Raw genomic sequence first — 15,492 nt, forward strand, 5'->3', positions numbered from 1 at the left:
GACGTTTTAGGGGAATATTACTTGTCTTGAATCTGAGTCTAGAGCTTGAAAGTTCAAAATTGTCTTTGGTTTCCAGATTAGTTTCCTCTGTACTCATAATTTATGGTTTTGAGGTAAACTTCAATACCAAGAGTCTTCTTTTGATTTTTTTTTTCCAAGCTATGCCAGCATGGCTTGGCATAGCTCCTCAAAAAGACTGCTTTCTTCCCTGGGTATAGTGACACATGTCTGTAATCCCAGCAACAAGGAGGTTGAGCTAGGAAAATTGCTGCAAGTTTGAAGCCAGCCTGGGCTACATAGTGAGTTCAAGACCAGACTGAACTAGGTAGCAACACTCTGTCTCAAAAAAACAACAAAAAATGATTAAGATGGTAAATTATGCCAGGTGTGGTGGTGCATGCCTGTAATGCCAGCACTTAGGAGGCTGAGGCAGGAGAATCGCCATGAGTTCAAGGACAGCTTGGGCTACATAGTGAGTTCAAGACTAGCCTAAACTATGTAGTGAGAATCTGCCTCAAATTTTTTAAAAAAATGGTAAATTTTATGTATATTTTACCACAATTAAAAAATTGGAAAAAAAAACCCCTACTAACTAAACACAAAGGTGGGCCAATCCATTCTGTCTTCCTGAGGGCTCAGAAGGAAAAAGAAAACCAAAACAAAAGTGGTCAGGCACAACTACGTGCTGTGGGATGTAACCTGACAAGCATTTTGTAAAACAGCTTGGCAGTATCTACTAAATTAGAACATAGTGATACCCTATCACCCAATAATCACACACCCAATACCGATACTTATACATGTGAACAAAAATACATGAGCTAGAAAGTGTATTGATGTCGGAAACAGGAAACCATCAAAGAGTTCATGAAAGAATGAGTAAACTAATTGCATAGTTACCCAATGGGTACTATCGCAGTGGGGATGAATGAACTACTGACCTGCAGGAAAAACAGGGAGGATCTCACAAGCATAATAGTGAATCAAAGAACTCACCCCCCAAAGAGAACACACTATATGATTTCATCCGCTCAAAGTTAAAACAGACTAGTATGTGGCATTAGAAGTCAACAGTGGAAAGAAAGAAGTGAAGAGTGTATCTTTAGGAGACAGAAGGATAGTGATTAGAGCTGCAGCGAGAGCTCCTGGGGGCTGATAGTGTTTATTGAGCAGCGGATAATTACATGGGTGTGAGCACTTTCAGAAATTTATCATGCTGAACTCTTGTGATATGGGCACATCTCATTATACATCGTACTTTATTAAAATCTTTGCATTATGTTTCGTAGGCAGCATTGTGGTTGGGACTGGGCTTTCTCATATGGTGGACCAAAAAAAAAAAAAAATCATCACATTTATATCATAGTTTGGTTTCAAGAAAAATGCCAGTATATTTAAAACCATATTTTTTTGTTTGTTTGTTTGTTCTTGAGACGGGTCTTGCTATGCAGTTCAGGCTGGCCTTGAGCTCACTTTATAGCCCAGGCTGGCCTCGAACTCCAAACGATCTTCCTTGCCTCAGTCTCCTGAGTGCTGAGATTACAGGCATGCGCTACCACGCCCAGCTAAAACCATATCAAAAGTGATCATATATGTATATATTATATTACTAATGAGACTAATAATGGTATTAATTTTAAAACCCGCATGAACGCCTATAAGGATGTTTTCAGGTTGATCAGATACACACACAATGCCCAGGATTCCTGGCTCCTGACTTTTTTTTTCTTTCTTTGTGGTGCTGGGGATGAAACCCAGGGCCTTGTGCGTGCAAGGAAGGAATTCTCCCACTGAGCCCAATCCCCAACCTACATGGCCCCTGACTTCTAAACCTTTGTGGGTCCTCACGCATGCGGCAACCACAAAGTTCGCGCAAGTTTCCGAAATTCCCATCAGAGGGCGGCACCACTCCATTTAAGAGTCTGCGAGTGGAGAATGAGACCCTGAAGCAGCACGTGTGCAGAGTTCTGGAGTTCAGCGGGGAGATCTGTGCTGGTGGATGACCCTGGTCAAGGGTGTGTGTGTCTTGTGCGTGAGAATGGCCACTGAACTCCGATATTAAAGGGTAAGTAGCTATGCGAGCGTCGACCCAGAGAGGACTCCAGGAGCACGGCGCCGGGAGGGATTTTGCTAACATTGCTGGAGAATAAAGTCGAGAGGAAGTGGTAGGAATCAAGTGAGGTTGGTGAGATAAACAGAATAAATCACGCAAGTCATCCTAGACTTATCTTGTATTTTATGGGATGGTGGAAAGCCATTTGCACTACAGTAAGAGCATTTATAAGCTGTTTCCACATGCCAGTTCCTATTCTAAATTCTTGCAATGTATTATTTTCTGGAACCATTAAAATCACCCACGTGTCCAGCTGTTTGTCATTCAGTGTCCTTTCCCTCTTTTGGAGGCCGGGATGCAGTCTTTCCCTACTAAGCAGCAGCGCCCTGTTCCTCCTCGCAAACAGGTTTTGGGCCCCCGATGCGCATGCTCTGGGTTTCACTGAATCCTGTCAGTGTCACTCTTTACCCGCAGGGATTCGCCTAAGGGTCGTCACGTGACCCGTCAGAACCAATGAGAGGCGAATTTGACCTGTTCTCCTGCAACCGACTGCTACAGTTAAAACCCCCACCCAACCAGGTGTGGTGACGCAAGCTTGTAATCCCAGCACTCTGGGAGGCTGAAACAGGAGAATCACAAGCCTGGGCAATTTAACGAGACCCTGTATCAAAAAGAGAAGAAAGGCTGTGGGTGTAGCTCCGCGTAAAAGGCCTGGGTCCAATCCCCAGTAGCATGCCCCCCTCCAAAAAAAAACCCTTTTCTTCTTGCCACAAAATAAGTGTTCACCCCAGAAGGACCATCTGGACACTTTTCCAAGAACCTTGCATGAGTACTACCGAACAGTCCATTGTGTTCTGCCTCAGGCACAGCGGATTCCCCAGCCAGTGCTTCTGCCTCATGCCCATTAATTTTCTTTTTTTTTCTTTTTCTTTTTTTTTTTTTTCCGGTACCAGGAATGGAACTCACAACCTTGCGCTTGCCAGGCAGGCGCTGTGCCACTGAGCTAAATCCCCAGCCCCCATGCCCATTAATTTTCAACTTCACTCTCTCCCAACCCTAGTTTTGTGGTTTCAGGAAGCCAGAAGAACACTTCTGCCATATTCGTTTTAACTTCCTTACCTTCAATGTGTCTGAGATCGCCACATGGGATATCCCCCCTCCCTCCCCAGTAGGATTTGTGCAGCACCCAGTCCATGCTGTCTATCCTCTGGAGGATGCACAGATAAATAATAGATCTCACTGTGTTCAATGTTCTGCAATTTCAGTATGATATGTGTGGGTATGGATTTCTTTTTATATAGCTAGCTTAGGATAGGCTTGTTTCTTGGACTGTAGATTCATGTTTCTTATCAGTTCTGGAAAATTATCCATCACATTTCTTCAAAGATTGCCTCTTCTCCATTCTCTCTCATTTCCACTTAGGAAATTTTGTTAGACAGATTTGAGGGAGGTGCTGGTGATTGGATCCAAGGCCTTCACACTGAGCTACATCCCCAGCCCTTTTCTTTTTTCTTTTTCTATGTTGAGACAGGGTCTCACTAAGTAGCTAAGTTGCCCAGGCTGGACTCAAACTTGCAGTCCTCCTGCATCAACCTCCCAGAGTGCTGGAATTATAGGCCTGCGCCTAGATGATGTGTTTTAACCTGTTTCATATATCCATGTCTTTGTCTTTCTGTGCTGTATAATTTGAAGAATAGAGCTCTGATATAAATTCTGTTGTTCTCTCTTTAACTATGGCTAATCCACTGAGATTTCGTTTTCATTTTCAGATTTATATGTCTTGTAGTTTTCATCTCTACAAGTTTCACCTATCGTTTTATGTCTCCAAGTCACATTTTCATTCCTGATATTGCCGTGTTGCTTGCTTGTATTTGTGGTTGTGCATGGCTGATGCACGCTATATTTCCCAAAGATGGATGCAAGATTTGCTTTGTTTTTTTCTTTCTTTTCTTTTCTTTTCTTTTTTTTTTTTTTAAAGACAGGGTCTCCCTGTGTAGCCCAGGTTGGCCTTAACTCACTGTGCAGTATAGCCTGGCCTTGAATTGGCAGAGACCCTCCTGGCTTCCGAGGGCTGGGATTACAGGTGTGAGCCACCAAGTTCAGCAAGATTTGCTTGTTTTTTTACAGTATGACTTGATAGTGTCTATTCAGAGATAAGATCTATGTTCCTTCTCTTTGCATTTGGCAGGTTTATGACAATGGTGGAAATGACACTGTGTGACTTCCAAGGCAAGGTCATAGAAGGCAAGGCAACTTCTTCCTGATTGCCTGACGTTCCTGCTAAGAACTCCTTCACCATGCTGGAAAGAGGCCCAAGCATGCTGCAGAAAGGAACTGAGGCCCTCAGCCTTGACGGAGCACCAGGGCAACAGCCAGCCCCAAGTCATCTGACATTCTCCCGTGAACACCACACAGAATAGACACAGTTCTTGATGAGCACTGCCCAACGGCCATTCTGTGAAAAACAACAATGAAACGATTGCTCTTGCTAAATCACCAAGTTCTGGGGTTGTTTATATTAGAGGAGTGGCTCTTGCTGACTTTCACTCATGGTGGCTGACCACCCTGTGCATTTAGTAAGTTTTGAGTATGAGCTTATCATTTTATCTTGGTCAGCAGAAGTCCTGCAAGCTTAAGTCAGGGAAGTCTTCCTGCAAAACACATTTGCTTCTGGTTCTGGTGGTACCTATGAGGTACCACAAAACTGGGCTTGTCTCACACCCTTCTAGGCTCTTGACCTGATTAAAAAGTATCACTTCCAGGCCGGGGATATAGCTCAGCGGCACAGCAACTGCCTGGCAAACATGAAGTTGTGAGTTCGATTCCCGGTCCAAAAAAAAAAAAAAAGAGAGAGAGAGAAAGTATCGCATCCAAATCTCCTATCTCCTGAAAGCCCAGGAGTTAGCATCTCAGTAGCAATCCCTCGATTAGCAGCCACTCTCAGGGCAACACTGTTCCCTGACCCATCCTCTATCAACTAATGAGTTTTCGAAGGAGTCATTCTTGGAGTCCTTTGTGAGATCAGCTATGACTGGAAAAGTCACTGTACTTGTATTGATACAAGAATTTCAAAATCTCTTTCTAGCAAATGCCAGAGATAGCTATTAAATCATTTTATTCATTCAACAAGAATTAAATTAGCTGGACATGGTGGCACACACCCATAATTCCAGCTATAGTACAAAGCAAGACCCTATCTCATAAAACAAGAAAAGAGGGGCTGGGGATTTAGCTCAGCGGCAAAGCGCCTGCCTGGCAAGCGCAAGGTCGTGAGTTCGGTTCCTGGTACCGGAAAAAAACAAAAAAAACAAAACAAAAAAAAAAACAAGAAAAGAAAAAGAAAAAGGATTAAGTCTTGTGCTAGCCAGGCACGGTGGTGCATGCTTGTAATTCCATTCCTTTGAGAGGCTGAGGCAGGAGGATTCCAAGTTAGAGCTCAGCTTGGGCAATGTAGTCATTTAATGAAATATTATCTCAAGAATTAAAAATTAAAAGACCTGTAGCTGTAGCTCAGTATAAGGCCAGGGATTCAACTCCCAGTACTGGGCAAAAAAAAAAATTAACTCCTGTGCTAAGTAATAGTGCTAAATTAATGACAAAAATAATTAATTCCTGTGCTAAGTAGCAGTGCTAAATAATGACAAAAACAAATAAATAGCCCCATTTTCATGAGGCCCATAGTGAAGGAAAAGAGGTTGAGTGGTTACAGAGAGATAAATGAATGTGACAAGAGCTACAAAACTAGTATCAGAAGGCCAAGCATATAACTCAGCGGCACAGCACCTGCCTGGCAAATGCAAGGTCCTGAGTTCGATTCTTGGTGCCGCCCCCCCCCCAATGCTAGTATTAGAGTACAAAATGGTTGAACTCCTGCTCACTGGGGAGGAGCTGGTCAGGGTAGGCTTCTTGGGTCTTAAATCCTGAGACCTGAAGACAGGCGGGAGTTACTAGGCAAGTAAGGAAGGAAAGAGTTTGAGGGCACAGGAATAGTTAAGTGCAAGGTCCTAAAGCAGGAGGCAGCTCGGCATGCACAAGAGGTAGTGGGGAGTAAAGAGGGACAGAGGTTTGAGAAGTGCAGAAGGCAGCTTGTGCACGTGCGCGCCCGCGCACACACACACACACACACACACACACACACACACATTGTGCCGGGGTGACTAAGCGCCTCCCCTAAGGGTGGAGCCAAACATCAGGATTTTCAAAGCTCCCAAGTGTTGAAAATAATACAAGCACCTTTGGACAAGTGAATGAATAAACAAACAGAGTTACAACCATCCAACAAGGGAGGGAACCATTGATACATGCAACGAATTAGATGCATCTCAGACATCAGATTGAATGAAAAGCCAGCTTAAAAGACCACATGCAGAATGATTCCACATATTTGACATTCTCAGCAGGACAAAATCAGTGACAAAAGTCAGTGGTCGTCAGGGGTTTAGGGTGGGGTGAGAGTATGATTATAAAAGGTATTTCTTGGTCCCATGAAACTATTCTTATCCTGATTGCAGTGGGAGATTGAGCAAATCTATACACATTAAAATTCACAGAACTGTGCACCAAAAGAAAAAGGTTATTTTTATTGCATGATCATTTAAAAAAAAATAAAATAACAGGGCAGATCTGAAGCAATCACTCTCCAAGTGAGCTCATGGTGCAGCCAAGGGAAGACAATGACACTAGGCCTTGTAGAGCATTTGAAGGAATTTTTTGTTCTCAGGCAAATGGGGAGTAAGGGCTGGAAGTCCCCTGAGATGGGTGCTCTGCTAAGGGAGTCATGCATTGAGGCTCAGACAGGAAGTAGGCCATTGTTGGTCTGAAGGTGTCAGAGGACTGAGACATCACTCTTTGTTTCTGTCATTCATTAAACAAATAGTTATTCAGGACCTACTATGTGCTGCCTGGATCTGGGGACTGTGGCTTACACAGGAAAGCAGGAATGTAGAGATTGCAAGGGGAAATCTGGAGGCAGCCAGAAGCAAGTGTTTCTCACCCCCTTACTTGGCCAGATTCTCTATGCTTGAGTCCCTTGGGGTTCTCTTGGGAATGTTTTTGGGATCAGGGTGAAGGGGCAGTGCCCCTCAGATTCGTACAGGCCCAACATCTCCATGCCTGTCACTCTTGGGTCTTGGAGTTTCCAGCAGGAATCTTGGGGTATTGTCCCATTCACATGGCCTCCTGCGAATCCCCAGTTCAGCCCCTCTACTTGACAATCCTGGCTCAGCCTCAGCTTGCTCCCTGCACTGCCACTTTCAGTCTCCCTCTCTGATCCACTCTATACTATAGTAGCCGCAGGGATCTGTCAAAGGCCTGAATCTGAGACTCCTAGCCTACAATCTCCCTGGCTCCCCAATGTCCTCAAGGTAAAATCAATACTTCATAATGAATATTTAAGATCCCTCAGAAAACACTGAAGGACTATTTTGCTTCTGGATTCTTTCCTCTTTCTGTATCTTCCTAAATTTCCCAAGCCCACAATGGTGACTCTGTGAGGACTTTGACCCTAACCCGCCTTCGCCCTGTCTCCTGCTCTTCTGTTGGAGCTGATCTCAGCAGAGCTGCCCAGGAGCCCGGAAAGTCCAATAACATGATGGTTTAGGACACCAGGCCTAAGGACTCTGAAGGTGACCTGAAGGACACTAGTGGAGATTGGCTGAACAAATGATGGCTGCAGACCAACGGTCTGGTTTACAGGCATTACAGGGGATAAAGCAGCACACTGCATGACATCACAAGGATATAATCACGCTAATCTAATATTTGGGACATTCTCCATGGCTCTTTAAAATGGGAAAAGCACTGAGGAAGAGGCAGCAGATAAAAAAGATTAAGATGCAATTTGTATATGTACCAATTCCCAAAGAGGAATGCAATTATTATGTGTCACAAACATATACTCATAAAAATGGTTTTAAAAGCACATATAATTTTTATTGTTTTTAAACAGTGCCAAAGTTTATACAAGAAAGCAAAAGTACAAACATAATTTCTAAATAAATCAAAAGTACATAATTTCTAAATAAATCAAAAGTACATAATTTCTAAATAAATCAAAAGTACAAACATAATTTCTAAATAAATCAGGAGGATATTTTTAAAAAGATTAAAGAAATTTAACAACCTAATGCAAAGCAAGAACTTGAATTGACTCTGATTTTTAAGAGCCAGCCATAAAAGGCATTTTGAGCTGGGGGTGGAGCTCAGCGGTACAGTATGTGCTTAGCATATGTGAGGTCCTGGGTTCTATCTCCAGAACATGTGCACACACCAATGCCATTTCGAGACAAATGGGGTCAGGTAGTTAGGTGCTAAGGAATTATTGATACTATCTTAGTGTTGTGGGCACGAAGAAGGATGTTCTCATTTTTGTTTCTTTTTTTGTCTTTTTTGAGACAGGGTCTTGCTACGTAGTTCAGGCTGGCCTTGAGCTCACTTTGTAGCCCAGGCTTGTCTCGAACTTGCAACAATCCTCCTGCCTCAGCCTCCCGAGTGCTGGGATTACAGGCATGCACCATCACATCTGGCCTTTCTTTGGTTTTTAAAATAAGATTTTGTTGTGTTGTCCAGGCTGTGATCCTCCTGCTTCAGCCTCTCGACTCCCTTGGGAAAGGACCACTAGAAGTTTGCTCTGGTGTCTTCTCAACCTTCTGCATCTCTTTCTTTGCTAGTTTGAATCTATATCCTTTCCCTTTATGATCACAGCCAGTACATACTGAGCACTTGTATACTGGAGTGTGTGTGTGTTCATTAACTGGAGTCCAATAACAACGCTGGGAGGCTGATACTATGATAAATTTTTAGTTTTATTGTGAAACATACTACATATTCAAAAATGTACACAATGAAGATGATGGCTTTAAAAAGTACTTGTAATGGGGCTGGGGATGTAACTCAGTGGTGGAGCACTTATTTGCCTAGCCTATGTGAAAAAGCCCTACGTGTCGTCTCCCACACAAACAAAACAACCCATGAAAGTTTGTTGAAATGAGAAAAAAAACAAACCTTAAACCCTTAAAATTAACTTCTAATGTGAATAACTGTGAATCATCATTCAAGTTAAGAAAATAGAACAAAAAATTTTACAAACAAAATAGAATATAGAAACCCACATACACCTCTACCCCTGTACAACTCTGCCCCTCCTTCAGAGGAAAACACCTCTCTGACATGTGCAATAATCATTTCCTTGTTTCCTGTCTTGGTTACTTTATTCTCATTGCTGAGACAAAATACCTGATGCCTAGAGTTAAGGAAGGAAAGATTTGTTTTTTGCTCACAGTTTGTGGAGGTTTCAGCCCATAATCAGCTGGCTCCAAGGCAGGGTGGCAGGGCACGGGGGCAACACTTCAAAGCAGCAGAAGACAGCAAAAGCAGCAAGAGCACAAGGCGGGGGGTGGGGGAGGAGCAGCAGAGAGTAAGCTTCTTTCCTTCTCTTCTACCGTGTGCAAACTACCCACCCTAGGGCAGGTGTAGCACTCACACCCATAATCCCAGCATTGAACCATGAATCAATCAAAAACTCTAGAAGCCTGCACCCATGACTGCATGAGGCTTTGGTTGGGGGGACATCTAGACACAAACCATAACATCCCCCTTCTTCTAGTTTGTATCTTCAAACTTTATTATACTCTTATTTTCCCTGCTTCCATAGTAATTGATCAGAAACAGCACAGCCTGTTTGGCATCTACCTTCTCTTACTCAGTACTGTGCATATAAGATTTGGCCATGTGATTGTGTGTATCAGTAGCCCATTCTTTTTCATTATCATATAATATTCTATTGTATGAATAAACCAAAATGTATCTATCCATTCTCTTTTAATGGAAACTTGGGTGGTTGTTACTTAGGACTATTATGAAAATTCTTTCCTCATATTTTTCCTGATGTCCAACTTCAAGTTCTCTAGGATATATACATAGCATTGAACAGCTGAGTTATATGTTATGTGTATTTTTAAAAATTATTCACTAACACTTCATTGTCTCTCTTTGAAACACAATACGATTGCAACAAGACAGGTCAGGCTGCTTGTCCAAGATTGCCAGGCCAAGTTGCCTTGATTCCAGAGTTCCTCACTCCCTGGTCCATGCACTCACTCAGCAGCCCCTGGCATGTTAGTAGGCCCAGTAAGTGTGTACTGCTATGCTGGAGGTTACTGGGGGCTGCTTCTGGGGGTTGCCTTTCCTGTTACCGTTACTTTGAACTCTGTCCCCATTGTTAATGATTAACTGCCCCCCAAGGAGCCTGTGATCCTAAAGTTTTACCCTGTTAATCAATTACTGCCCCCTGGCTAGGAAAGGGATACTAGGGCACCTGCAGCTCCAAAGCCCCTTCCCCTGAAAGGCTGGAGGCAGCAAGCAGCTCATGATGCTGCGGACCTGCCGAGCACTCCGTTCCCAAGCTGGATCCCCCTCAGGGGACTGGCAGCCCCTGAACTTTGATGCCTCAGCTTTCCACCACAAGACCACGTCAGAACTGGCACGGGCTTTCCTGGTGCTACGGCTGTGTGCCTGGCCCCCTCTGGTCACCCACGGGCTGGCGGTGAGCAGTGGCCCTGAGGATTGGCCTGGTGGCTGCCCAGGCTGGCACTGAGTCCTTACTCCCTGTCACCCAGCTCCAGGCCTGGTCTCAGAGACTCCTGGGCTCTCGGGTCTCAGGGGCGCTCCTCAGAGCATCCATGTATGGGCAGTTTGTGGCTGGGGAGACCGCAGAGGAGGTGAGGGGCTGTGTCCGGCAGCTCCAGGGCCTCGGCCTGCGGCCCCTCCTGGCAGTGCCCATTGAGGAGGAGCCTGACTCAGCTGCCAAGACGGGGTGAGTAAGGGGCCGGAACCAGGGAGGGTGGGAGGATGGCAGGAGGGGGCTTCCTGGGCCCAGACTCTGATCCCTGCGGGCTGGCAGAGAGTCCTGGTATGAGGACAACCTCAGCGCTATGCTGCGCTGTGTGGAACTGTCACGAGGCCTCACGGAGACCCCCGGACCAACTGGGAACAGCTTCATGCAGATGAGGGTGACAGCGCTGACCAGCATTCGACTTTGTGTAAGGGCCAGGCCAGGCTGGGGGCCTGGGGATGTAGCTGCCCATCGGATTTCCCTCACCACCCCACCTACCACCTCATTTCAGAAAGAGCTGACCTCGTGGATAAGAAGGCCAGGGTCCTCCTCAGAGCTGAGTCCTGAGAGGCTGGCAGAAGCCATGGACTCTGGCCGGGTAAGGACCCCAGGGGAGTAGAGCCCCCAGGCCTGGATGTGGCAAGTTTAAATACAGTCATGAGCTCCATGAGGGGATTCTAGTCAATGACAAAGGACCCATAAGATTGTAACAGAGCTGAGAACTTCCTATCACCTAGTGATACTGGAGCTGTGGTGAAGTGCTGGTGATGCGTGTGTAAACTGTGCTCCCAGTCATATAAAAGTATAGCACACACAATTGTGAACAGTATGTAACTGATGAGGAGAAATGACTGCGTTACTGGTTTACGTGCACAACAACTCCAAAAACTAGATACTGATCGTCTGCATTTCACAGGGGAGGAAACAGACCCAGAGAAGTTCTGTGACTTGGTCAGGGTCACACAGAAAGTGGTTGAGCCAGGATTCAAGCCCAGGCTGGTCTCCTAACCACTGTATTACACCTCTGTAAATAATATCCATCTGATCTGGGAGGCTGAGGCAGGAATATTGCAAGTTCCAACCCAGCCTAGGCATCTTAGCAACTTAGTAAGACCTTGTCTCAAAATTAAAAAAAAAAAATTAAAGGAGTAGGGATGTAAGTCAGTACTGGGTTCAGACTCTAGTACCCACCATACACATCTATTTTTAAATTTTTTCTTGTCATTTTGGAGACCGGGTCTCACTGTGCAGTTCAGGCTGGCCTTGAGCTCCCTTTGTAGCCCAGGCTGGTCTCAAACTAGCAATGATCCTCCTGCTTCAGCCTCCCAAGTGCTGGGATTACAGGCATGTACCACCACGCCCGCCTATTTTTTAAATTCATTACGTTTATTGGTACATTTTAGGCATATATAATGCTCACATTCATCATAGGAAATTTGTGCATGATACATCCACACGATATTGTTGTTTTTCCCTAATTTCTTTTTTTCTTTTTCTTTCTTTCTTTTTTTTTTGGTACCAGGAACTGAACTCAGGACCTTGTGCTTGCCAGGCAGGCACTTGTGTCACTGAGCTATATTCCCAGCCCCCTTTTCCCTAATTTCTAACCATCTTTAAGCTTTTCTCCCTATCCTGGTGGTGGGGAGACTTACGTCCAGGAAGGTCCAGTAGTGTTGAACCCCTCTTGCCTCTCCTGCTACCCCCAGAGCCTCCAGGTCTCCTGCCTCAACGCTGAGCAGAACCGGCATCTGCAGGCCTCCCTGAGCCGCTTGCACCGGGTGGCACAGGTAACACTGCCGCCATGGTTTGGCTCCTGCCCAGGCGGTCGCCGTGGGCCCTGACACCGGCTCTTGCCCTCAGCATGCCCGCGCCCGGCATGTGCGGCTCCTGGTGGACGCAGAGTACACCTTCATCAACCCCGCGCTCTCTCTGCTGGTGGCCACCCTGGCCGTGCGCTGGAACAGCCCCAGGGAAGGCGGGCCCTGGGTGTGGAACACTTACCAGGCCTATCTACAGGTGGGTGGGGTGTCTACAGCATTCAGCGGGCACCTAGCCTCTGCCCATCTGAACCACCCTATCTCTGCAGGACACGCATGAGCGGTTAAGGCATGATGCTGAGGCTGCACACAGGGCAGGTCTGGCCTTTGGGGTGAAACTGGTACGAGGTGCATACCTGGAGAAGGAGAGAATGGTGGCTCGGCTCCAAGGGACTAAAGATCCCACTCAGCCTGACTATGAGGCCACCGGTCGGAGGTAGGAGAAGGTCAAATCGGCCTCAGGAGAAATAACACCATACAGCCTTTCCTTAGAGCTCACTGCCCACCATGAGGTTCCGGGCTGAGCATCCTGGGTGTGTCCACACTTCATTCCTTCTCCCAGGTTCCCCCTGAACAACAGCCTCCTCATGGGCCCCTTGTCCCTCCTTTGTCCCCACCCCTCACCCCATGGTCCTCTGTGTGCCGGTTCATGCAGCCATTCACCACTTTTGGACGTCTGGGTTGTTGCTGATCATACTCTGTAGAAAATGCTGCAGGGATGAGCCTTGGGTGAATGTCATCTTGTGCATGGTATGTGACCCTTTGCTGTGATGCTGCCATTGTGTCAAAGACTATATATGCACCATCACCTCGCTCTGTCCTCACAGTAGTACTGTTAGGTGGACTCACAGGGTTGCCAAAGAGGACAGTGTCTCAGAAGATGTCCCTCAGAGCTGGGACATGTGGAGTAAAGGGACTGTGGCTCTAAGGACCTCACTCTTGGGAACACCCCATCTCTCCGAGGACAGGAATCCCGAGCTAACTGCGGCGTCTCCCTTCAGTTACAGCCAATGTCTGGAGCTGATGCTGAACCACGTCTCCCACCATGGCCCCATGTGCCATCTTATGGTGGCTTCCCACAATGAGGAATCTGTTCACCAGGCAACCAGGCGGTATGAGGAGCGGGGCTGGGAGCTAGGCACCCACAAAAAGGCCTCTTCTTCTCTTTTGCTCATGTGCCGGGGATGGGCAGAGGGTGATGAAAATGGAACAAGAAGAGATCCAGTAAGGTGTCCAGGGAGGATATCAAAAATATTTTACCCTGCTATGCTTGTAGACCCTGTAGCCCCCAACTGGACAAGGCATTGAGACAGGGAATGGGGAGGTCTGAGGGTTCAAGAATCAGCTGGAACTCAGGGTCTTCAGGGAAACTCGTGTGCTCCTTTACCACTGTCTTGGTTACTTTTGTCTTTGCTAAGACAAAATCCCTGACACCCAAAGTTAAAGGAGGAAGGTTTATTTTGGCTTATAGTCTGTAGAAGTTTCAGTCCATAATCAGCTGGCTCCAAGGCAGGGTGGCACAGCAGAGGGGCATTGCAGAGGAGAAACAGTTCATGGCAGGCAGCAAACCAGCAAGCAAACTAACCAGCAATGACAAGCGACAAGCAAGGACACTCTTTTTGTCCCTTATAACTTATTCAGGCTACGCATGCCTTAGGGTGGGTAGCACTCACGCCCTTAAACTTAGCATTGCACTGTGAATTAATCACACACTCCAGAGCCAGCCACCTCTGAAAAGCCCCACTTATGACTGCATGAGGCTTTGGGAGGACATCTAGATACAAGCCATAGCAACCACTGAGTTTGGAATGACAGTCATCTCTCATTATCCTTGGAGAGCTGGTTGCAGGACACCCCCTGCACCCATGGAGATCAAAATCTAGACACCAAACTCCTCAGATGCTCAATTTCCTCATATAAAATAGCATATAGTATTTGCATATAATCTACACACATCCTCACATATACTTTAAATCATCTCAAGATGATTTATTATATCTTATGCAACGCAAGTGCTGTATAAACACTTGTTATACTGTATTATTTAGGGAATAATGATGAAAAAATCATATGTTCAGTACAGATATAATTTTTCAAGTATTTTTGATCCATGGTTGGTTGAATCTGTGCTTTTAGAACTGGATATGGAGTGCCAACTGTGCCTCAATATTTGAATTACTAGGGACTGCGGATGTAGCTCAGAAGCACAGCATCTACCTGGCAAGTGCAAGGTCCTGAGTTTGATTCCTGTTACAAAAAAAAGAGACACAGATAAAATATCTGAATTATTGCAATAGTCATACGGGTATGTGATGGCTGACTTGCGGCTCTAGATAGAGCCACTGTCTGGACTGATGATGTGGCCTTTTCCATAGCATGTGGGAGCTGGGCATTCCTCTGGATGGGCCTGTCTGTTTTGGACAACTTCTGGGCATGTGTGACCACGTCTCCCTGGCACTGGGTATGTGATGGCGCATCGCCCTCGTCCCCAACTCCCAACCCTCGCCCCAGCCCTCCTTCTCTCCCAACCAGATCCCCTCTGCTATTCCCAACCAATGCTTAGCCAGGCTCCAACCCTCCAGCACTTTCGTGATAGGTGTGTTATCCTTAGATCTGTGGCTCCTGCAGGGCATCACTGTGTCTGCTGGTTCTTGATCATGGTGTCATGTTTCTTGTGTGCTTTGTGATCGTGGATGTGCTGCTCCCAGAGCCTGAGATAATAAGATTTATGTTTCTTCCTGCCAGTTGTTAAGGGCTACAAATCCACTTTATCCTAAATTTATAACTTGTGATATCCCCATGATACAAATTTGGGCTGCAAATATTCAAGGGAGCTAACCCATGGATATGACCCCTCAGAGGTGGATTTTTCTATTTTCTTTCCTGCTCGACCTGGCTATATTTTACTTTTGAAACAAGGTCTCAATAAGACACTAAGCTGCCCAGGCTGGGTTCAAACTTGCCATCTACCTGCCTCAGCCTCCCCTCTCTTCCTTCCTCTTTCTTTCTTT

At 45.9% G+C, this 15,492-nt stretch overlaps 1 protein-coding gene across 1 annotated transcript in view; it reads left to right on the plus strand.

Moving 5' to 3' along the window:
- Positions 1–10,354: 10,354 nt before the first annotated feature.
- Positions 10,355–15,492, plus strand: part of Prodh2 (proline dehydrogenase (oxidase) 2) — a 6,752-nt gene continuing 1,614 nt past the window's right edge. Inside the window, exons 1-9 of the mRNA XM_005399947.1 lie at positions 10,355–10,595; positions 10,669–10,865; positions 10,953–11,091; positions 11,176–11,262; positions 12,371–12,451; positions 12,525–12,680; positions 12,751–12,917; positions 13,483–13,593; positions 14,857–14,942. Coding sequence (XP_005400004.1) covers positions 10,419–10,595; positions 10,669–10,865; positions 10,953–11,091; positions 11,176–11,262; positions 12,371–12,451; positions 12,525–12,680; positions 12,751–12,917; positions 13,483–13,593; positions 14,857–14,942 — 1,201 coding nt within the window. The 5' untranslated portion in view covers positions 10,355–10,418. The remainder of the gene's footprint in view (positions 10,596–10,668; positions 10,866–10,952; positions 11,092–11,175; positions 11,263–12,370; positions 12,452–12,524; positions 12,681–12,750; positions 12,918–13,482; positions 13,594–14,856; positions 14,943–15,492) is intronic.

This window comes from Chinchilla lanigera, unplaced genomic scaffold, assembly GCF_000276665.1.
Source record: "Chinchilla lanigera isolate Chin_1 unplaced genomic scaffold, ChiLan1.0 scaffold00067, whole genome shotgun sequence".
NCBI classification, from domain to species: domain Eukaryota; kingdom Metazoa; phylum Chordata; class Mammalia; order Rodentia; family Chinchillidae; genus Chinchilla; species Chinchilla lanigera.